This window comes from Macrosteles quadrilineatus, unplaced genomic scaffold, assembly GCF_028750875.1.
Source record: "Macrosteles quadrilineatus isolate MER2022 unplaced genomic scaffold, UCM_ALF_1.0 Scaffold_9__3_contigs__length_116548681, whole genome shotgun sequence".
Lineage (NCBI taxonomy): Eukaryota > Metazoa > Arthropoda > Insecta > Hemiptera > Cicadellidae > Macrosteles > Macrosteles quadrilineatus.
This window is the reverse complement of record NW_026542602.1, coordinates 51,950,545-51,974,914: the sequence shown is the minus strand read 5'-3', so window position 1 is coordinate 51,974,914 and position 24,370 is coordinate 51,950,545. Positions and strand designations below refer to the sequence as shown.

General features: G+C 35.8%; 1 protein-coding gene across 1 annotated transcript in view; it reads right to left on the bottom strand.

Annotated features, from left to right (window-relative positions):
• Nucleotides 1-13,359: 13,359 nt before the first annotated feature.
• Nucleotides 13,360-24,370, bottom strand: part of LOC129003435 (histone-lysine N-methyltransferase ash1) — a 74,521-nt gene continuing 63,510 nt past the window's right edge. The window contains exons 23-27 of the mRNA XM_054431729.1: nucleotides 16,597-16,747; nucleotides 16,092-16,263; nucleotides 15,106-15,276; nucleotides 14,383-14,523; nucleotides 13,360-13,500 (exon numbers count right to left, since the gene is read on the bottom strand). Of these exons, the coding sequence (XP_054287704.1) occupies nucleotides 13,360-13,500; nucleotides 14,383-14,523; nucleotides 15,106-15,276; nucleotides 16,092-16,263; nucleotides 16,597-16,747 (776 nt within the window). The remainder of the gene's footprint in view (nucleotides 13,501-14,382; nucleotides 14,524-15,105; nucleotides 15,277-16,091; nucleotides 16,264-16,596; nucleotides 16,748-24,370) is intronic.

Here is a 24,370-nt window from a genome sequence, read left to right as displayed (position 1 = left end):
GGGTAGGTGTCTGCTTTTTCACCATTTTTGCCTACATTACATCTATATAATTAATACGCTACATGAAACTTTGTCGGTTGAACTCCTCCGCCATTTCTTAACCGATTTTATCCATCGACGTCTCATTGGAAAGAGCGTGTCGCGTAGATTTGCAAACTGGCCTTACATTTTGGAAAAAGTCCCTTGGGCTCTGCCCCAGTGGCTTTGAAATTTCCCATGTTATCCTTATGAAGAATATAATTTTAACATTTTGATCAGCTGTTTGATTTAATTGCTGTTATTTATTTTTCAATTCAATGAAACGCATTGAGTAAATTTATTTACTATTTGAGTATGTGTAAACATAACCCCCAAAACGGATCGTGTTAGTATGGTTGTATATTATATTTGTGTATTTATCGTTGTTTTGTGTCGCTATGACGGATCGTGTTAGCATGATTGTTACTTAAATTTGTGAATTTATCGTTGTTTTGTGTAACTATAATTTTTTTATTATTTGTTTTTTTTTTCTTTTAAATGCCTCCAACGCGACGAAAACGAATCATAGACAGGAGGCGTAATCGTGATAACGATCACCGCAGCTACAGTACAGTGGCGCGTAACTCATCACAGTCAGCACCTGACCCTGGACAATCTCAACTATTAGGTTACAAATGCGCCCTAACAGTACCCCAAAACGACTTTTCGTTCTCAATTGGCCCGCTATCGATGACCTTTGTTGCCTGTACAGTTAGGCATTTTGAGTATGAGAAAACCGGCCGGAATGCTTTAGGTTTATCAATAACGAAGATAAACATGGTCTGAGTTACACTCCGGTAATCTTTGAGTTGACTCTTTTAGACTCATTGTAAATATGTCTGTTATTCGTTTTGAAATAACTCCTGTAATACTTTGCAATTGCTCGAATTCGAGCAACATGTACGCTAGTTTTATCATATTATTCTACACATATCAAATATTTATGTGGAAATATCTGCTCTTATCGTGTCTAATAAAATCCAAACATAGAAACCTTGCCTAAAATGGTACCCATCTTGAAAAAATATTTGCACCTGCCTTTGTTACGGACTTTGGCACACTGGTTTGGTAACATTATTGAAAATAACACGACGTTTTGGCTGTGAAATATGGCACAAAGAGAAAATACTATTTAAGCAGCTACTCTCATGACAGAAAGGCCATATTCCTTTTAAACTAGATCACATAATCCTTTATAAGATACGTTGATTAACAATATGTAAACGTCAATATATACGTAACAGCCAATTTACAGTATTTTTGCTTTTTGGAAATGTCCCATTGCTATGTCATTTGCATTATTTGTTGCCAATGAAACCGCATGCCCATATGAACTAGGAGACCACTAACAGTTCAAGAATAAAATTAAGCCAACTTCACTTCAAGTATTCCACTACACCTAACATTCCGTAGAGAGATTATATTGACAACTTTATGGATAAGGCTGAGACAACTAACTGACATCCCCCATGTCAAGGAATTCCAGCAGTAAACCACAATCAATTTCCCAAAAATATGCTAGAAGGTTCATTCATTAGCACAGAAGTACGATATGAACCGACGCGACGTGACGAAGGAAAAATGAAACTTACACTGTAACGGATATACCCCATGAAGTTAGAATATGTCTTCCCAAACATTATTTTCTTTTGAAATAAAACCATGTTACAAATCACGGAAGTGTTATACTACAAAGGACCCACCAATACGATTTTAATACTGTTTAAAAGTTCTTCCTAAGAAAGAGATACAATTTAACATACTAATAATAACACCGATGACGTACGGTATGGGGAATATGTTATTCATTGAATGATCAACCAAATTTGGCAACTAACGCAATTAATATCATTATTGTTGTTACACTTATTACTCTTAAAACAATGCTAAATGCTCAAAATGTGTATATTTCACCCAATTTATTGCAGTTAGATAAATTAAGGTAAGCCTTGAAGAAAGTAACCGATCGATTTCGACGGGTTTCACCTAGTAGATTTCTAATAACCCAATTACAGTAACATGTAGGCCTATTCACCTCTGGTTACTCCCCGTGGACGTCCAAATTTTAAATGTTAACATTTTAGAAGGGTTAGACAAATTATGAAACTCTAAAATGCTGTGGAATCCAACCAAAAATAAGGTAGAAAATAGAATTTAAGACAAACATTCGGTGATTGGCTCACACATCTACATGGTTTTTTAGTTAAAAAATGGCGACAGCTGGTCCATATAGATGAGATGTTTACTTCAGTACCCAATAGTGAATACGGTGTACATTACATGTTTTGGTCGAGTTTTCGACCACCGGACGACCACTAGTATTATTTAATTTATAGATCACTTGACTTGATTAAAGTAAAGCCATAGATCAAACATACTCCCCTAGTAGATTTCTCATCCCGTATGGAACAGCTGAAGCCGGTGCATAACCAAACAGTAAAGCACAAATCCTTAAATTAACCCTAAAATAATAAAAAAAATCCGTCGACACTAACGCACGCAGTGTCGCCGAACATGAACTAGACACGAAAGACGAGCTTCAAAATTTACAATGGGATAATAAGTCTACTAGTGGTTGGTTAGTCAATGGTTTCACCTAGAACAAAATGAGCCTTACGCGTAAAACCGGGGTTTTGAGTGTTCGTGTTTTTTATTTCCAATGGACATAGGCACGTTTCAAGTAATTAAAATCCTTCTCAAGCTTGTAGAGAATACATCAAAATAGTTTTATCGTGATCAGTTTGTTCGTTTTCCCGTCGAAGAGAGCATAAAATAAGATCTTGTGCGTCACAGACAGACAGGCAGAAATTGAGTAAGCACGCGTTTCTGCTTTCCTATCGTATGACTCGTTCCATACGATGAAACTATCCGAAACATTTATCATTCTAAGCCATGTACAGACAAAACTCTAATTTTAGCGAATTTCCCATATATTCCATATAGCAATTACAGTAAGTCTCATGGTAAGACTAGATCCAGGACCGATTTACTTTTTCGTTTTGATAGGGTGTTTTACGGGGTGAAAATTGATTTTTCCTATGTTTGACCCTAAAAACACAAAGTTTTATAATTTCCCTCCAAGCCATTTTGTAGAGCTTACAATTTTTTATTAATATTTTAGTAAAAATCGAACCCGGTAAATGGAAATTCTGCAAAGTCTGCAGGTTTGTTGCGGCGGGGGTAATATTTACATAGATTTTTGGTTCTTATGTCACTGAATTGTATTCACAGCATTAGTCATCAACATAAATTTCTGTGTATTCAAAATATACTGAACTAATAAGTAAACAATTGAAACATAATTCAAAGATTTGAATATAGTCGAGTAAATTCGTAAGACAACCCTAAGAAAGTTGTGTGCATTTACTAGTGAAACGGTGTAAAGAAATCGGAGTCTGTGAAGTCCAAAATTAAAGATGGCGTAAACGATTTTTGTCAAATACTTGTATACTGTTCATTCAAACATTTTTTATTTATGAGTATTTTTTGCTTGAAACAATCATTGTTGGGGAGAGTGTATTTAATTAATCTGTTGGGTATATTTATATTTATGCTGTTAGGAGATAGTTACGTTTCTAAATTTCAAATATTGTCAAACATCTAGAGTTGTTTACGATCGCATAAACCACTCATTCGTTCTGCTAGGGCAATTAGTCGGCTTCTTAACAAAGCAGTTGAGACCGTCCTTCTGCGTAAAGAACAAATACGGTCACAAAAACTCCTTTTCTATCTAGGACCGTGGGGTGGTAGTCCTATGTGGTCTGTGGTCTATGTGATCAGTAGCCTACTGATTGTCGTGTCAGCCGAGTAACATTGTTTTCTTTCAGCATCTCACGTATTTCATTAGTCTTAAATTATGACTCTTAATCCACATTTAGTAGTTTCGTTATAGAAATTAATTTATTACAGTTTCACTATACAGTCCACTGATATAATTTGCTTATATCATATCTACATCAATAAAATCATAGTTCAGTTGAAAGTGTTAGTTTGTATTATTACCAAAACATTGGCGCATCACGTGCCGCAACAATTATTAGTAGGTATGAAAATAAAGAACATAAGCTAAAGATCAACATGTATATTTTATTTACTTAAATATGTCATATTTATGACGGAAACCTTATCTTAACCTACATTAATTTTGTATTTAAAATAACGGCATTATAGCCCAGTTCCGATTGCTTATACAATTATTAACGTGGAACACATGGTTTATGGTTTAAACGCTTGAATCAATGCAAATGTGAATGTCAATATAACTTTTTTAACGATATTTTTCGTATATATTTCGGGGTTTCGCTGATATACTCACCATCATGTCCTCTTATGCAGTAATTAGTAGCCAAAATGGTGGAATCCGAAACTGTTAAGGATTTATTTCTAGGTTATAGCTAGCTAGAACTGTACCGCTCTGTTTTAAAATAAGTTCATGACCAATCCTGAGGGTTTTTAATTAATATGTAAATTCAGGTCTCCGAAAATGTCTAAAATTACATCTCTATCTGTGTTTTTTACTCCCCTTCATTACGAACAACGTGTATCTAATTACACCAATACCTATCTTTACACAAACGTTCTCTTCCTTCTATTAAAATTGTTGGTAAAAATAATTATGAAGCTCAATGGTGAAGGTCAATAACAATATACTATATGGAACCCTGATGACTCCGCTCAATTTTGTAAATGCCTCTGCAAACGCCACCTAGTTAATATACAGTATATAGATGTGTCATAATTAATAGAATCCGGAACCGCAGTAAAGCAGTATATAAAATACAGGCTGAGAATCATGAAACAGTCTTGTTCCCATCCGTGGTTCAGGACTAAAAGTGAAGTTTAAATTTTGATTGTAAAATAGACACCTAGTAATCATTATCAAGTAAATTGTTATGGGACATGCTCAGGTTCATTGTTCATAAGCATGTGCAATATTTGATGTAATACTAAAATTTAAAGGCTTTACTTTCAATTTTTTTAAATTTTATTGTTAAATTTAAAAGTGATTACTAGAACCAATATTTATAATTTATAATAGTGTAGATTACGTTGCACATTGCAACGTGCTTGCAATTATACAGGTCTTATAATAATAATGTTTCATTTTTCAAATCCGAATGGAATTAATAATAAATAAAAGTTTTTTCTCCCACTGGTAGCTACGGGCCAGTTCTGGTTACGATAATTATAAATCTTTGTGTTGTGAGGGAAAAGCCACCGAGCGTCCTTACTCGATAATGGGGGCGAAAGGTGAAGAATTACCCAACCGGCCTTGGCGCGGGGATTTCTAAAGCGTCCGTCCGCGCGCACCACCATTTTGAGGGTGTCCGCGTCAAACACGTCCGGGCTAAACACGGAGCCGTGTACGAAGGCCCGCAATGACAAGGGAAGATGCTGATGGTGTGCGGTGCTTTAGGTGCCAGGAGATTGGTCACCTTGCCAAAGGCTGTGGTAAGCCGAGGACCATCTCATGTTATGGATGTGGCAAACCTGGTTTGACGGTGAATCAGTGTGGATGTCGGGCGGGAAACGGCAGGCCAGCTCAGACATCAGGAGGTCAACTGGGCAAGGCCACCCAAAACGAACGACCTCAGAAGAGTGGTCCGAGTGGCTCGGAAAACTAAACAGCCTGGTTGGTGGAGTAGACGAGGACCGGCTAACTTTGGACTCTAGACCCTTCGTTGAAGTTGTGCTGATGGGCAGCGTTTTTGTGGCGTTACTGGACACTGGGTCCGTCGTCAACTTGGTTGGGCGAGGAGTCGCCGAACATCTTCAACGCCTGGGGATAGAGCCTTGTAAGAAAACCACTCCTCTGAGGATGGCAGATGGGACACGGTCAATGGCCGAGTACTCGTTTCGGCTAGCAGGAGAAGCTGCGGGAAGACGGTGGATAGGAGATGCCTTGTACGTCCCCACTCTCACCACAGACATGATTCTGGGTATGGATGTCATCCAAGACCTCGGATTGGTGACATGTGGGACAGAGGTAGTAAGAATGGGCGTAGGTGATGACTGTTCTGGCCAAGGTGGCCGCATAGACAGTGTCAAAATTGGTGACGAAGACCCCGAAGGCCCTTGCAATGGAAATCCCCGTCTGGTTTCTGATGCTAAATCCTCCAGCACCATGTTGGCTGGTAGTGGCAAATAGAAGATTTTTCTTTATTTTGAGTTTGAGACCTGTGGTGTAGGATTCACCATTGGGTTAGGGGCTTGAGTATTTTGTTTTGGCCGGAGTTCAAAATTTTTTTTTTCTTTTGGCCGTTTTCTTTTTTTTTCATCCCGATGTAAGTGGGGGATGTAACGAGTTATTTTTCCTAGGGGGGTAAATATTTGCTTTTTGGCCGCGCACCTATTGCTGGCATCAGCAAGCAGCGGCGGCGAAGCTAGCGAGCGCCCTTTGACCCGGCTTATCAGTGCCGATAAGCCTGGGATATCCTAGTTTCTCAGGATAGCCTAGGACGGACATTCTAGTGGTGGATCCCGTACAGTGAAGAAGGCAGTGTTGGTGTCCAGTGGAGACGGACGGCGTACGTGGGTGGTACAGAGAAGTGTACGGTGTCGTGTGATATTGGTGCTCAAGGAGTGAGTGTCGGCATTCAAGTTGGGTAGTGAGTCAGTAACCCACTTGTGGTGAGTGGACGACGTTTTATTATATTTTGGTTTAAGAGAGTTAGAGAGTTAGAGTTGTAACCGTGCTGGTCAAAGCCTGTCAGTAGTTAGGATTTATATTAGTCAGGAATAATATTAAAGTGTATTCCTGACGGTTCTGGGCAGGTGCTGGAGCGCAAATAATATAATTTATTGACTGTAGTAGTTATTATTTTGCGTTGTACCAAGAGTTAGTTATATTACTAATAACTCTGAGGCCCGACAAACCTAGGCTGCACGATTTAGCGTGCGTAGTTGGAAACACGTGGCCAGTAGGCTAGTAGCTAATATTATTAGCCTATTAACAGAAGCCCAGCTAAGTAACATAAAGTTGGTAGTAGCAGTAGCAGTAGTAGGGTTGTTATTGTTTATTCATTTTATTATTTTAATTTAACCTGAACAGCTTGTTTGGTAGTCCAACACGTTATCTCGGTAGCTTGGGTAGCGGAGTACCGGCTATCAGATAATATATTTATCTAGTGTTTGGAACGTAGTTAATATTTATTTATCTGCTACTAAGTAGCTCAATATTTTAATAGTGCAATTGCCATTTAGTTTTGCTTGTTTGGCTTGGTATTTATTGAGACCAGCTACTAGTGGTGTAGTCACTCTACCTATTGTGCACTTGTATTGTTATCTGGTATTATTATTGAGTGAACTGTTTGATTGTTAGCTTGGGCAATAGAGTTGTGTATTGGATTATAGTGGCCTAGTAGACCCCGCCTGGTGATAACACGCGTTGTGGTTTTTATTAGCAAGTCGCCGTGTAACTCACCGTGTTTTAGGCACTCTGGGCTTAACTATTGGATAGTTAGGACGAAGCCCGAGTTGCGTAGTCAGCAACGACCCCCTAGGAGAGTGGAGAATCGGCGTAGGCCTGGTAGTGATTATTGCACGTTTGTTTTGGTGACTTGTTTTTGACTTGTTCACAGTGCCCGTGTATGAGCCAGTCCTATACCGGTTAGACCCGGCTTTTGGCCTAGTGGTTTCCCTGACCTTATCGCAGACCCTGGAATTTTACCCAGCCATTGTAGGCTGAGCTATCCCCGGCAAACGGTTGCGACTGCACGCACTTTTAATATTTATATTTTTCCAGTGCAGAAAACATCGTCGCAATTTCAATGGCATGGGCTTCTTCCAGATGCTGGATCAAGTTTTCAAACCACGAAAATTGATGAGAGCAATCACCCTCTGGGCCTCTGGGCAAATAAGCCTTTTCGGGTTGTTTGAACAGTCAGATTGTTTACTACAACAACTATCATGCACATTACGTGTATGGCGCGTTAAATTAAATTTACTAGCAAAAGTGTTTGTCACAATAAAATGAACATTCAAACTTTTTTGTATTAATATCAGACATACTGATCCAGTAACTCTTTAACTTGAAATTACACCATCGATTTGAGATAAAGTTTCCAATCACTTGACAAAATGGAGGTTAAAGACAGAGATCCACGAAAAACAAAATGAACTAATGAACGCCTAAAAAGGAAATGGAATGGAACTCTTTGTTTGTAATGTAACGGTTTTAACAAATCTATTCCAAACATTTCCGTGTAACTGTTCCAAAAGTTCAAAAAAAGGAAGGTGGAATACTGCGGTGAGAAGGTCGTGTCGTACGACGTTGTCGTCGTCGCCACTGACAGTACTGACACTGAGTGAGAAACGAAACTGAGTCAACTGAATGAACCAATGAACCTGAACCGAACTGAGCTACTGCTACTGACTGAACTTAGGCTACGGCCACACGGGCGTTTTTTCACGCAAGAACGCAACGTGAAAAAACGCAAGAAATATGAGCAGCATTAAATGTAATGAGGTATGCCACACGCATGTGTTTTCCCGCATTAGCGGTCGCCTATTTGTTTCAATGCTACTCTAATTTTTCGCGTGTTTTCACGCTGCGTTTGTGCGTGAAAAAACGCCCGTAGCGAACTGTCCCTCACTACTCCGGACTCCCATTCCCATTTGTGTGTGGCAATTCTGATCTGAATTTGTGATTGGTAAACACTAAACAGCACCACATTATTCAACTCAACGTGTTACAAGGGCTTCCTGTAGAGATTAACCCATACAAGATAATTGATAGCTTTTTGTTGCTAAGTGTTTCTTAAAGCCAAGTTAAAGCATGCTCTGTGATTTGTAGGATGGGTTTGGTTTAAATACAAACAATTAATGGTCCTATACAATTTTTAATGTTTTAACTAGGTTTTTTTTGTAAAAAAATTGGTACTAAAAAAGCTCTATTAGGGTTTCCTTCAAATCCATCTTACAGATCATAGAATTGAACAAGCTGAACAAAATAAACAAACCAAAAATCATCTCTCTCCCTTCTAGATTCTAGAAGCGTTGAAAAAAAGGGAGACTGCAGTCCTTGTCAGGATTATTCTTGTAATGATGTAAAAATTTCTCATCTGAGGATTGCATTGAGAAAACTTTGTTTTGTACTTTCTCTCCCCATACATAGTGAATGGAGGAAGGATGGTTTACTCAATATTTTTGACTTTTGAGTGGATAACTTATATCTGTTTTTAGTCCTCCTGGTGTGTGTGTATTTGTACTGAGCTATAGACCACACCTGTGTGGTTAAATTTTAATGAAATTTGGTACCGTATGTACCCATGGTATACAGGGAATTTTTAATTTATTTGGAAAATCTGATTTTCTAAAAAAAGCTTGATTTTGAAAACAATTTAGTATGTTATAGCTTCTTTTGACTAAAATCACTGCCGTAATAATTGCACTTCAAAGTTATTGTAACTTTTGTGATTTCCATTTCTCCCATAATAGTTGTTCCTCATCCTACCACTTACCCAAGATATGTTGACAAACTAATGGGAAAAGTATGTGTCAGATTACAGATACTGTTTATATTATCAATATAATTTAATTGTTGATATTCCTCTTACAGTAGGACAATGGGTGAATAAAAACTAAGCAATATGTGTCATTGTTTATTTTTAGAGAAATAAAGACATACTTCTTAAGAAAGCAATTATTGCCATTGTAAAACAAACATGGATTTCCGTGATGCATCATATTGCTTGTCCAGCCGGTAAATTGTATATACAACCTTCAACCTATCAGATCTCTGGGATACAATGGTATTAATTGCATAGTTATAATCGCCACATAATTAATATCCTACATTTCACTTTGTATCTACATGATTATGTCTATGAGTATGAAACCATTTTAAAGCATATCATATGGGACACGGACAGTACATTCAGGTCAAACAATAACATACTACAGCTAATAAAGGCAACGATAAAGACATCAACTCGATGGAAATGCAAAAACACCACCTAATTATGTGAATTGTCAACGGATAGAAAAATACTTTGAAAATAAAATGTTTCCTAGTTTTCACGATTTTACATGCACATTGGGGGGTTTGGATTTGTTAACCTTACTAAACCAATACATACTAATTAATATAGGATGATATAAAGTTATATTTAAATATAAAATTATTAATTTACAGTTCAGAAACTTTGTTTGCTGTTTTTGAGCATGAAGATCTGTCCTTAGGTTTACAAACACAATATAAAACCAAATAATGAATAGAATAAACAAATTAATTTAAACCTGCAACTGGATGTGAAGAAGTTCAGGAAAATAACGCAATTATAAAATCTTTTTCCGGGGTGCTTAAAAATGTGTTCTCATTATCCAATTTTGACGAAAACTATTCAAGTACAACTAATTCTTTGCAAATTTGTCATTGAACAATTTAAAGCAAGCATAACCTAACAAAGATTAACAAGGTTTTGTATATTCTTTATTCCAATATTAAAATTAAGCATCACAGCCTAATTTTCTTTGAGGTATTTGGGCATACAACTTCTCCCACCCACAGGTTTCCTCATGTTGGTTATTTTAGTTTATTTATATTTTAGCAATTGCAGTATAGTATATATTGTAGGCCTTCATGCAATAATATTTGTAAAATGCTTGTAAATTGTTTATTTGTAAAATAAATTTTGATTTGATTTGAGATTAAATTACATATTATTTGTCACTGATTGTAACAATTTTAATTTAACATGTTTTGTAATTGAATTATTTTTGTTAGCAGAAGTGTTTAAAAGCATTTAAACTAATGTGTATAATTTGAAATACTTATTTTAGCTTTAAAGGTGGAATTCAAAGGATATTTTAAATTTGATAGTTTCCTGAACCCCTTACCAGCCAAAGAAATGATTCTTAAACCAAGATAAAGCTGCAGTTGATAACTTACAATCACAACCCTTATCAAACATAAAATTTAAACAACTTAAAAGTATCTTAGACGAAAATAAATAAGACCACTACTTACGAGGCAAACATAAAATATGCAGAAATAGTAAATATTTAACAGAGTATAAAGTTTTCATTCTACGAGCAAAATGTGATGTAGGCAATAACCTATCTATATTAAACAGTAAAAGTTAATAATGTGATAATATGTGGAAACATAATATAAAAAAAAAACATTTCACACAAGTTAGACATAAATTATCTTGAGCTTTGGAGACAATTACACTTTAAATAACTGAACTGGAATTTAACATATCATCTTGTATCTGTATAATAGGCTCAGTTGATGACTACTAAAGCAGCCATAGCTCGAGATATTTTGTATCCAGTGAAATATGAAATGTCACAAGATTCCAATAAATAAATAAAGCATTGTTGTAATGGAAAAAAATAAAAAACCAACCCAAAATATACCGGTAAATATTTTAGATTGATTTTGTGACTTAAAAACATGTTTGTGCTAAAGCTCGAAACACTAAGAATATTAACAGTTTTTTAAAGGATTCTCAATCTACCAAAATCTATAAAGAAAAATATAAATCCAGTAATCATAAAAACATGATAGCTTAATGACAATTTACAATATCGCTCACTCTGAACACACTTCAAAACATAAAAGGTCCAGCCTAACATACAAACAGTAGCTTAACCAAACAAGAGATTTCCAACGACTACTTTTGATCTTGGGTGAAATTGTGCAACAACAATAAAAATAACTCAAGTACCCGTCAAATCGAAATTCTAAGCTCGTCTATCTCATGGCTAATTAATGAAATATGGCAAAATAATACCAAAACCAAAAATCTCATTGCAGAGAAAATTCCAATGACTAGTTTCAAAACAATGTCATTTTGTTTTTGACACATATATAAATTACTTAACCTACTGATAAAAAACATTATAACTATAAAAACAAACCGTAGGTTCTTAACAAACAGCAAAAAGAGAAATGCAAATACTTTTGTGTCAGTTTAAATTACTTTCTCAAAGTAATTTATAAAAATCTAAAACTAAAATATATTAAAATTTAACCTTTTTTATTTTTTTAAATATTTTTTATAAAAATACTCTTTTGGTCTAAAGACTTTACAACAAAAGTAAATCACTTTTGTTTACTATAAAGGACAGACGAAGGGTTTAACTACAAAAATATTTACATAAAATACAATATGTAACGAATACCTAAGATTTACAAATGTTACAACATATTCTGTTCCTAAGGGGTGATAACTTAATCACATAAATACTATCCACATATTCATATAAACATTATATACACACACTATGTACATACTTGCTGGACTGAAGTGAACCAAACTATTTTTCACTGTCATGTTTGACTTCCGAAGAAAATTAAACGTTTTGAGTCATTATGATTTGTAAAGAATATGGCAAACAAAATGATTTGTCTGATTGACTTGATATTTAAGATCAAATTTTAAAATCTACAAAAATTTACACACATTTCTTTACACATTAAACTACTACTCACCACACCACCAATGCCCTTATATCTTACAACCTAAGTACATTGTAATAAATACTTTAAATGCATAACGTAACGATTTCAGTTTCACGATCAATCAGCCTAAAACCACATTATATTTTTTTCAGTAAACAAAAATCTTCTAATTATAAAATAAATTCAATTGAATTAATACCCGTTTACTTTTTGAATGGACAAACAAAAAAGTTCTTTAACCATTCACGAATAATTAATACATAAATTTAAGTTCACAAAAATATAGACTTAAAACCATGACAAAACTAATGATTCAAATTTTAAAAAATCGATAATAAAGTTAATGATTCTTAACGTTAAAAATGTTGTAATGATATTTGTGCCACAGTAGAGAATACAAAGCCAGTTACTTGACACTAGATACAAATTGGAAAATTTTCTTTATACGGTAATTTTAAACTCTACTCATTCTAGGATAATTTCTAAGAAACACCAAGAGATGAATGAATTTGAAAAGTACGAAAAAACTTTAGGTTAGTACGAGGGCTGTCTGTTAATTAAGGTCTTCTATTGCACCCAAGCAAGCTTGCACAAATCAAAGACCAAAGTCGTGTTCTTTACAACCACTCAACATTGTTGGTCTCAGATTTGAACTAGTTCGCTTGATCGTAACTAAAGCTCGATGAAGACTAATTTACACTCAGTCCTCATATTTTTTTCAGATTACCGACAAATATTATTGGGGTAATTCTCTTAAGTTTTAGCAACTAATTTTCTTGCCGAATCGATAGAAATCTGAAAATAGATCGTACATGTTTTACCCTGAAGGGTTATAAAATAATTTCACACGGGAGTTCCTTGCGAAAGGCCTACCCTTAGTAACGTGTTTGGTAGGTAATGTTCTCTTCAGCTCAGCGCAGTAGCCATTCTCATGGACTGAGCAGTGCAGGTCTCTTGCGATGACGACGTCCGGGCTCCAGTAAGTAGGACAGGTCCAGTGGCTGCTTGCTGGGTAGTCTTGCCAGCAGTCGCAGTAGCAGGCTGTTCAGCGAGGCTTTCTGTTGCGCTCTCTATAACACAACAATCAGTCAGTAAAATAGTGTTGATTTCGCATGACAATAGTACTGTACTAAGGTGTTATTCAAGCTCATTTAGTAATTTTTGTTGATTCAATTATTCCAAGGGACATTTCAGCTAAGAGGATTACATCAAAGAACTCTTATAAATAACCCTTTAACCATTGTAAGTTAAAATGTATGAGATAAAAAACATAGCATCAACAGTAAAATTCCACCGAACCAAAATAAAGGGAACTATGAAAAGATATTGCTGTTAATCAATGGTTGAAATTTAACGACTATTTCAAATCAAAGAAATCTTTAAAATCATGTACTTTACAATAACTATGTACTGTGGTCCTCACAAAGAAGTAAGGTACAGAGGAAACACGCTTATGGGACGACTGTAAGCTTTCAGCTCTGGTATGTTGTGCCGGATACTTGTGGCGAGCAAGGAAAATCCTGAACGGCGAGCACTGTGCGGATATTCCCATCGCACATGGCCCTCCTCAACCATGAGCGTTGTAGTACACAAGGGCGAGGGGGGTGGTGTAGGACTTTGCCCTAGATCCCAGCGACTAATGCTAGACACCACTTAACTGTACCATTGAAGGTTTCCTCTGTACCTTACTTCTCTGCGGTTGTCCTCTTTCAATTATACATAACATAAAAAATAAATTATTCTTTGACCAAAAGAAGTGTAATGTAACCCAATATGACTAAGAAAATTGAATATTTGAAACCTGGAGGAAAAATTATGACAAAATTACACATTAGCAAAATTTAAAAATAAATGTGTATAAAACTACTAAGGTAGCCTAATGATTTGAACTGACTGAAATAACTTTCAAATCTAGACCATGGTAAAACAAATGATAAACTAGGTGTACATGCCTTAGTGGCCAGTGGTAGTTCATCATCCTCTGTAGTTGTGGCTATAGACACTGTGGTTGCCGTTGTTGTTGTTGTGTCCTCCATGGCACTGCGACCTCCACGACCCCGACTCACACTCGTCCCCTTCACTTGCCCGTGAGGCTGCAACACACAATACAACTGGTTAAAACAAGTGCAAAACCTGCGGTATTTCCAGTGAAAGATTTCACCAACACATCCCACAAACAAGAATACAAGATCAAAGAGCACATAAACTGCAATAGTGAAAACCTAATCTACCAACTATTGCACCCTCTGTCAAGCTCAATAGGCCTTACAACACAGACCCTCAAAAAGAGGATCGATAGATACAGGAAAGATGAAAAGACCCACATAGAGAAACCCATAGCCATGCATGCTGAAAATCGTAACTTATATTTTAATTCATCACTTCAACACTATACCTAAAGACCGCAAACGTTCCGAATTGAGAAGGTGGTAATCAGCCTACCAGTGTATTAAAGACTCCAGAAATCCACCTAACCACAATTTAAAATTTACTTCTCTCTCAGCTAGCTATAGAATGTAGTTTTCACTTAAAGTGTCACATGGAGAAAATTTTTTTTGATAGAGTTTAACTTTCAATATCTAGTACTTTTTCCTGTGTGAGATTTGGTATTTACATTTACACATCACAACTTGAACCATTTATAACAGAGACAGTTTGTTTTAAGTTGTACTCACAGTGTATGTCCTGGTAATCTTGAGACGCTGGTCGAACTTATCAAATGCATAGCTCTTGAGACACACCGGGGGCGTCTTGGACTTGGCAAGTTTGGCAAACAGTCTGGCACTCTTGTCCACCCGATACTCGCAGATGTAGATGTGTTGAGGGTCTGCTCCTACAGGTCGGCCCTACAATCACCACCACACAGGTTAGTTGAATACACTGATGATAAGATATGATAAACTCAAATTGACACACAAAATTTAGGAAATACTAAAGGGTGTCTACAAAACCATGAAAATACAATTCAAATTTTTTTTTTTTTTTTTTTTTTGGTTTGGAATTAAAAATTTAAATTTAGTAAAAAATTTTACAATGTTTATTGGTGGAACTACCTACTATTTTGTGCATTAAAAAATACTATCACCAGTTTTTCCAGTCGGCTTACAGTAACTGTACTAACATCTACAACTGTTCTTCGTAAAGGAAACCTAAGGAATCGCACCTCTAAAAAAATATCCGTGATAAAATCACAAGGCTAAATTTTGCTGTTGACGACAGATAAACTTCTATTGACAAATTTAGTTCTTGACTCAAAGATAAATTGGAGCATTAGAAAATCTACTTTTGTAACTGTCATTCAACTTCCTTTGAAGAAGGGTCCTTGTCGAGGAGAAATGTCAAGTTTATTTAAACACAAGCACCCCCCTGGGACCTGGTTTATTTTGTTGTGTGTGTGAACTTTTCTGAATGCTTTTTCTACTGGAAACTACTTGGAACTTTTTCTTACGTAAATTAGTAAGACAAATCTATCCATTTATTCTTCCTTAATTTATTTTGAAGCCAAGTGCTATTACATCCAAAAACTATTGTAGCTCCAATGTTATTAGTTAGACAAAACTTGATTTTTTATTACTTAGACAATCAACATCTTAAAACCAATAAAATTAACAGCCCCAGTAAACCCTAAACTAGCATGTAACAGCAAGATTGATGTATTCACCTTGCAATAAGTGTTTATATCTAGCACATAGCAGTGGCCCATGATCAGGTCCAGAGGCACCACTTCATACAGGGGGATTCTCATCAACTCATTGGGGAAGAACTTCCGCGTCGGCTCATGGAAGGTCTCGTGAGGTCTGAGGTAGTGATGACCAAACGCGTATCTCTCACCCCTGCACAGAAACGTTAAATTATCACTAAACAAATATGACTTCTCTTTGTCAGTCTTCCTCTACACAATCTCATTAAAATAAAGAAATTAAAAATATGTCATAGTTTAAGTTTAAAAAAATTAAAATTCATTGCTTTATGTTATACATTGATATTTACGTAAGAGGTTAGTAACCACTTGCTGTAATGCTGCTAAAAAAAAACTCCGTATCAAAGGTAAAGGTTACTTTAAGTAAAACCAAAATAACCGAAAAAATATCTAATTGTTCATATTGGTCTGGTACTATTTGCAAAATATAGTAAAAATCCCTTAATAAATTGAAAAAACAACCCACTTTTCATCCTTCCAGAGTCGCTCGATTTTGAAAATATCACAGTCGGAGAACTTGATGTTCTTGATAGTCTTGTAGGTGTGTTTGGAGGGCGGAGTGGTCGAGGAGCCAGTCTCTTCGTTGGGCATGTCTCTCAATACGTACACCGTATCCCCTGCAACAATAAAATGATTAAACACTCAACTAACATGGCATTTGAATTGAAAAAGTAGGAACTATCAAGTGACGTTTTATTAGTTTCCGTTAACTGGTTTTTAAGCACACAAAAAAACCAAAATTGAAAGTATAGAAAATTATGGTTTCAGTTTATTAGTCAACGGATAATTATGTCTTGACAACGATAGACGATAATGATGTCTTTGAAATCTAGAGGGAACTATAAGATTTTGCAGCAATTGTGGCAATTCGTAATGATGATGATATCTTCGCAATTAAGTTGGATGCTTTCAATTTTGCCGTAATCGTGAGATATGATGTCTTTGGCATCACAGGGGTTGTTCAAGATTTTATGCAAATGTAATAGAGAATGGATGTCTTAGCGATCGCAGAAGATAATTCTGGCAGATGCTTTCAGTTTTGACCTAATTGTGAGATCTTACGATGATATCTTTGATATCGCAGGATATGTTTAAGATTTTTATGCAAACACGATAGGTGATAGATGTCTTAGCGATCACGGAAGAAGTTCTATATTTTTCTGCAACTGCGGTGGACGTTCTTCATGGTGTCTACTAAACCTGGTTTGAAAAATTCAATGAGTTTTCCAGGAGAATTCAAGACAAATTCCTGAATTTTAAGAGCTATCGGAACCCGTTTAACTAATCGCAACCCGCTAATAATAATTTATTATTATTATAAATGATTATTATTACCATTATTAATGATTATTATTTTTATTAATTAGATTATTATTATTATTATTAAAAAAAAAAAAACATTTCCAAAGAATAATATTTTATACAACATAATAAAACAGTATAACTGGTAGGTGAGGCAACACCAGTTATCATCTCCCGCGATCGTGGGAATACCAGTGAGCATATCTTGCAGTATCGTCAACACCAGCGACAAAACGTCACAGCGTCAACGATCACGGCAACACCCGTGAGCTAACTTTGCGGTTTCGGTAATATTTTCCTGCGACGCAGCAACACCCGTAAGCTAGCTTGGCGGTTTCGGCGACACTGATAATCGTCTCTCGCGATAGCGGCAACACCCGTAGGCATATCTCGCACTCTCGGCGACACCGATAATCGTCTCTCGCGATCGCGGCAATGCCCGTGAGGAAATCTCGCGGTTTCGGCGACACTGATAATCGTCTCCCACGATAGTGGCAACACCCGTAGGCATATCTCGCACTTTCGGCGACACCGATAATCGTCTCTCGCGATCGCGGCAATACCCGTGAGCATATCTTGCGGTTTCGGCGACACCGATAATCATCTCCCCTGATCGCGGCAACACCCGTAGGCATATCTTGCGGTTTCGGCAACACCGATAATTGTTTCCCACGATCGCGGCAACAAAAGCGGTAGTGTTTCGGTTAGCTGACGATCCCGATGACCGGGCTCCGGATTCCCGGAGGTTTGGGTGGATTCCTGGAGTTTTCCAGGACATTTCAAGGTAAGATAAAATTCCCGGAGGTTTCCCGGTTTTTCCGAATTTCCCGGAGAGTAGACACCATGTTCTTGAAAATTATGCAGCATTTCTTTCGACTTCTTATCGCAAAAAATGCATGATACCACCTAAGATAAGTTTTTTGAGGATGACCAGTGGTAACAAGAACAAGTAATCAGTTCTCCAGTTTATTTTAATTTTTTAAAGATTACTTTATTCTTTAGTGCATAAAGTGGACAAGAAAAGTTTGGTAAAGCATTTTAGTTTTTATAAAAACGTTAAATTTAGAAAGCTTTCATAAATTAAAACAAATATTCAAAGTTAAACGTTACCTTCATTTTTCTGTGGACTAATCACATGGTTTTTCACTGCACCATTTTAACTACACTATTCACTTAAGAATTAATATTTGGCACTGTTCCTTGTGAATATATTTAATGGAAGACAAAAAACATTTTGGATTGAACATTTAAGTTGATTTATTCCAAAATCACTTATTACAATATTTGTTTTAAAAGTCTGACTAAAGTAGTTATTTCCTGTAGAGGATTGCATGAATAGAAACAACTGGTTCAATAAACTGGTTTCAAGTCCAAGAAACAACTGACTGGAAACAGTTGTTGTGCTCAAGGAGTGAGTGAGAGGGAAATACTGACTGATAAGGGGATTCTGGTGAATGACAATGCTGGAACTTCCAGTTGGACTATGAACATTCATTGTTGATGTTAGCCTTTTAATATGTCAGTTTAAGTTTAAATAGAAGATTTTATCCATATTGTTTTATTAATTTACTTGACTGCTTTTTATATGAGCCAGGTGTATTATTGCTAACCAAATCATTAAAATTATAAACATTACTTGCTAATTAGTTATATAAAGAATAATCAATCTGAAAGTGCTTGCTAATTTATTATGAGTTACATTAGAACCTATTAATAGCCATGGACTTTGAAATTAAGGAAACTAAAAATGGGAAACCAAATATTATATTTAATAATTATAAATATAGGCAAAACTATGTGGCCAAAACGGGCGAAATCACTTGGCGCTGCCTTGGAAGGAATTGCAACTCAACTATTAAGACTGATACAAATAAATCAGCAATCTTAGCAACAGTTAATAAACACACAGGCCCTCATCCAGTCACAATGAGGTCGCTTCTATCTCCAAAGACTTTAAGTCAGGAGTCCTCTACTCAGTCAACACCATGTGGAAAATACCCTTTTGAAACATCAACACCATCACAGTCGTGCACTCCTACAGCAGAGTCTTCTCTAAATCAGCTTAAAAATGCACATGACACTGCTTCCCCTGCAGTAGTGGTACTACATGAAGAGAATAAGAGACTTAAAGAGCACAATGCAACTCTCGAGAAGCAACTTAAATGTGTTCTTGATCACTCCATTGAGTCTGACACCCGTCTATTGGAATTCACTGAAGAGATATTTCCCATTCCCGATTATTTACCTAAAACATATGCTCCTCAAATGACAGAATGTGCGGTCCAGTGTGAACCTCAGACAGCTACTTCTTCTACATCCACCTGTGATCTGGCTCAACCTACACAGGCTGATGTTAAAACTATTCAATCTTTGGAAGCCAAAACAGATGTTGCATCCGATAATAAATCATTAATTATGTCAGAATTGTTGGGAGAATCATGGATATCAGATTTGACCCTCCAGCCCTACTTGGATATGTTAAATAATCAAATTTTGGCTTCAACATCTTGTGTGATAATTAATCCATTGGTAGTTCACGCTATTAAAAACTCACCAGATTTCCACTGTTTCCTGGACCCTCTCACTGTGAAAGACAAGAAATTAATTATCATGCCCATAAACGATTCTGTAGATTTGTGTGGAGTAGTTAGCGGAACTCATTGGAGCGTGTTAGTCTTAGAAAGAACTGAAAACAAATTTTTGTATTTTGATTCACTCAATGGCTTTAACCTCAATTCTGCAAAAAAAGTCGCCCAAAGGTTATCCGACTATCTGGGTGGCGAGGTATCTTCAGCATGTTTTAGATCACTGAATGGACCACAGCAGCCTAACAGTTTTGATTGTGGCATCTACTGCTGTTGGATTATTGAGTCGCTGGTACAGGATGTTGTTACTTCTGGTTCATTGAATATTAACTATATACAAAATAAAAAACTATCTGAACAGGAAGTTATACTAAAGCGCTCACTTTTGGCTTACTTCATAAAAAACCTCCCAACTCTAAATAAAAAATTGTTCCACTCCCTCATGATTGAAAAGGAGGGAAAATCATATGTTTCTGCCACTAGAACTAACAGTAAGGAAATTTTAACGACTAAATCTATAGGATGGACTGAAGTAACGTCTAAATCAAAGAATCTAAATTTCCCCAACATGGATCCTGTTATTACAACAAACAAATTTGAGGTATTACAGAATCTAAAAAAATCTGATGTGACCCATAATAGTCAAAAACTGGCGCTGTCTAAGTCCAAGGACCCTCAAGTTAACCACTCCAACTTAAGCATCAAGAACCCTGCTAAAAAGTTAATAAAAACAAAGAAAAGGACCAACGGACGGATTTTAATTCTTGCTGATAGCCATGGTAGACATCTTAGGTCAAACATAACAAAGATATGGCAAGATAATGATTATGACATTGACTGTTTATTTAAGCCAAATGCAACAATGGAAAATGTAATAAAGGATGTAAAAAGCCTTACAAGTTCATTTTCAAAAGCTGATACAGTTATTGTGCTGGGGGGATCCAACAATGTAATTGAACACACAGAGAAGAGGTATTGTGAAACTGTTAAATGGCTGATGGAGAGCACTAAACACACTAATGTAGTGGTGTCAGCAATCCCTTACCGACATCACACTCCTGGTCTAAATAATAGAATATATTACATAAACATGGACATTGAAGCACTTGTATCAGAGTATAACCATGCTACCTTTTTGGCTATAAATAAACTATCTCGTCAGTCTTATACACAACATGGACTACACTTTAACAAGCAAGGCAAATTAATAATATCAAAAATGATTAAAGAAATATTTGTTCCAAGGATTAAAACTGTTGTTGGTTCTAAAGAACAAACACAGTCTGCTTACATAAAAAACAATAATATTAATGTCATTGAAGCTAACATGTGGGAAGTGATTAATGCTAACAAAAAAGCCCCTACCACAGCATTTGCGCATACCATATCAAGAGATATACAACACTACAGAAACATGTCTGCTGGTGTAGCGGTTGTGTTTCGTAAGATATTTGGTAGGCCTAAGGACACAGACTTCATCAACTCAAGATTGACTTGCCAGACTGAATCAGTGGGTGCCACAGTATACAGTCTTGTCACAAAGGAAGAATATAGAGGAAAGCCAACACTACCAACGTATGATGAGGCGTTTGAACACTTGATTGAGGATTTTAAAGTAAAGCAATTTGATACTTTAATATGTTCTCCTATGGGCTGTGTGCGTGACTTAATACCTCTCAACCACTTTGCAAAAAATATTGTAAAGCTGCACAAAGTGACTAATGCTACGATATATGTAGTGTCCTGTGATCAACCAGCTGCTCAGCGAAAATTATGGAATGGACTATCACATACTGCATTTCTGGATCAGCTAAGGAAGACAATAGACAGTTGCTGTTGTGAAATTGATGCCCCAAACATTCTAACTGATGCTTGCATCAACCCGCCTGCTTCACCTTCAGAGGATCTGCAGTCTTTGGAGATCTCACGGGGCTCTGGTAACTCAACAAACACAACTAAGATGGTTTCGTCTGATTGTAAAGCACCTGGAGCTGACGGCCAACTTACAAACCAGATGTCAACACATGGTGAAGAAGTTAAAGTGGTGCCCGGCGACCTCACATACTGTGAGGCGTTAAAGCAGAGCAGTGATAAAAGTGTCATGAGTGATAGTTTAAATACAAGCAATAGTTTAAATATAAGCAATAGTTATAGTTCGACCCAGTCCCCTTCAACTAATCAACCACACCGGATCCTTCCTGACCCTAAACCGGATTTAAACTCTTCGCCGACAGTTTTCAAGGATCCAGACTAAAGTTTAAAAATCAAAACTCAACAAATAGCAACAAAATAAACACATTTTCAATTTTTCATCAAAATATTCAACATTTAAATTCCCGGAAAGAACCATTAGAAGTTGTTTTAGAAGAAATTAAACCCAATATAATTGTTTTGACCGAACACAACATGAAAGAATATGAAATAGAAAGATTTAATTTAACTAACTTTTCTGTTACTTCTGCATACTCTCGTACAACCACCTCTGGCGGTGGCGTGATGATTCTGTCGGAGAAGAGTTTGAACTCAAAACCCCTAACCTTAAAAAAAGTTGATGAACTGACCGAGGACAAGCTTTTTGAGTGTTGTCTGGCTAAATATAGAATAAAAAAATGGTCTTTTGTGCTGGTAGGAGTTTACAGAAAACCTCAATTACAAACATTAGAATTTTTAAGTAGATTAGATAGGTTAATTGAACTTTTAGTTTCTTTAAAAGACGAAGTAAATTTTGTTATTGCTGGAGATTTTAACCTTAATGTATTAATTACAACAAATGAAGTTCAAACTTTCAAAAACATCCTAAGAAGCTACAATTTTAATTATTTAGTAAATTTTCCTACAAGGGTAACCAGTAATACTGCCACAGCTATAGATAATATTTTGACAAATATAGATAAGTCATTGACACATGTTACTGGAATCATAACATCTCTTTCCGATCATGATGGACAAATTTTAGAACTAACATTACCCAAATCTAAGAAATTAAATTTGCCCAGTGAATATGTTGAATGTAGAGATTTTTCAGATAATAATATGAACATTTTTAAAAATATTCTTTCCTATGAAAACTGGCTTCCATTATATTTATCGAAAGTAGAGAATAAGTTTGATGTATTTAACAACATTTTTCAATATAATTTTAATTTAGTTTTTCCAAAAAAGAAAATCAAAAGATACTTGTATAAAAGGAAAAGTAACTGGATTACTAAAGAGCTGATGATGGAGAAAAAGGATATAGTTGAACTATCAAAATATGCTAGACTTAGTGGTAATGTTGATATAATTAATTACTGTAAATTAAAAGATAGAGATTACAAGAATAAACTTGTTAAGGCTAAGAAAACTTTTTATGATACAAAAATTAACAAATCTGAAAATGTCTGCAAGAAAACCTGGGAGATAATAAATGAAGAGACAGGAAAAAATGTTAATAGCTCAAGAGGAGCAATCAATGTAATAAATATAGATGGTGAAGCTGTATGTGATCCTCTGAGCATCTCAAACTTGTTTAATTACTACTATATCAATGTAATAGATGATCTTGTTCAGGATACCTCAAATAATTCAACGTTGCCCAATGGAATAAATTTACAGGACAACATAAATCATATTAAAATCTTGAATCGTTTTAAATCTAAACCAGTTGATGAAGCAGAGATTGAAAAAATTATTTTGTCTTTAAAAAATAAGTTATCAAGTGGCCACGATGAAGTTCCTTTAAAGTTAATTAAAAATACAGTAAAACCCTTGTTAAAGCCATTAGTTCACTTAGTTAACAGTTCCTTAATAACCGGAGTTTTTCCTCAAAGTTTAAAAATGTCCAAAGTAGTGCCCATTTTTAAGAAGGGTGAAAAAACTGAAAGAAGTAATTACCGTCCTGTTTCTGTCTTACCTGCTATTTCAAAAATATATGAGCGGGTGATGTATAATAGATTGTTTGAGCATTTACAAAATAATAACCTTTTAGACGAAGAACAGCATGGTTTCCAAAAAGGAAAATCAACCACTTCAGCTCTGCTGAGGTTTGCGGAAACAATAATTGAATCTATTGACAAGGGGGATAAGGTAGCCAGTGTCTTCATGGATTTGTCAAAAGCATTTGACAGCGTGTCTCATGAAATACTACTTAAGAAGCTTAAAGTTTTGGGCCTGCCAGATGTTCCTTTAAAATGGTTTAGATCATACCTCTCCGATAGATCTCAGTATGTTGAAATAGTTTCAAAAAAAGGAAACCAAGTCGTAAAAAATAAATCACAAACATTAAAAATTAAACATGGAGTTCCTCAGGGATCTATTTTAGGACCATTATTATTTCTCTGCTATGTCCGTGGAATGCCCTCAATTTTAAAATCA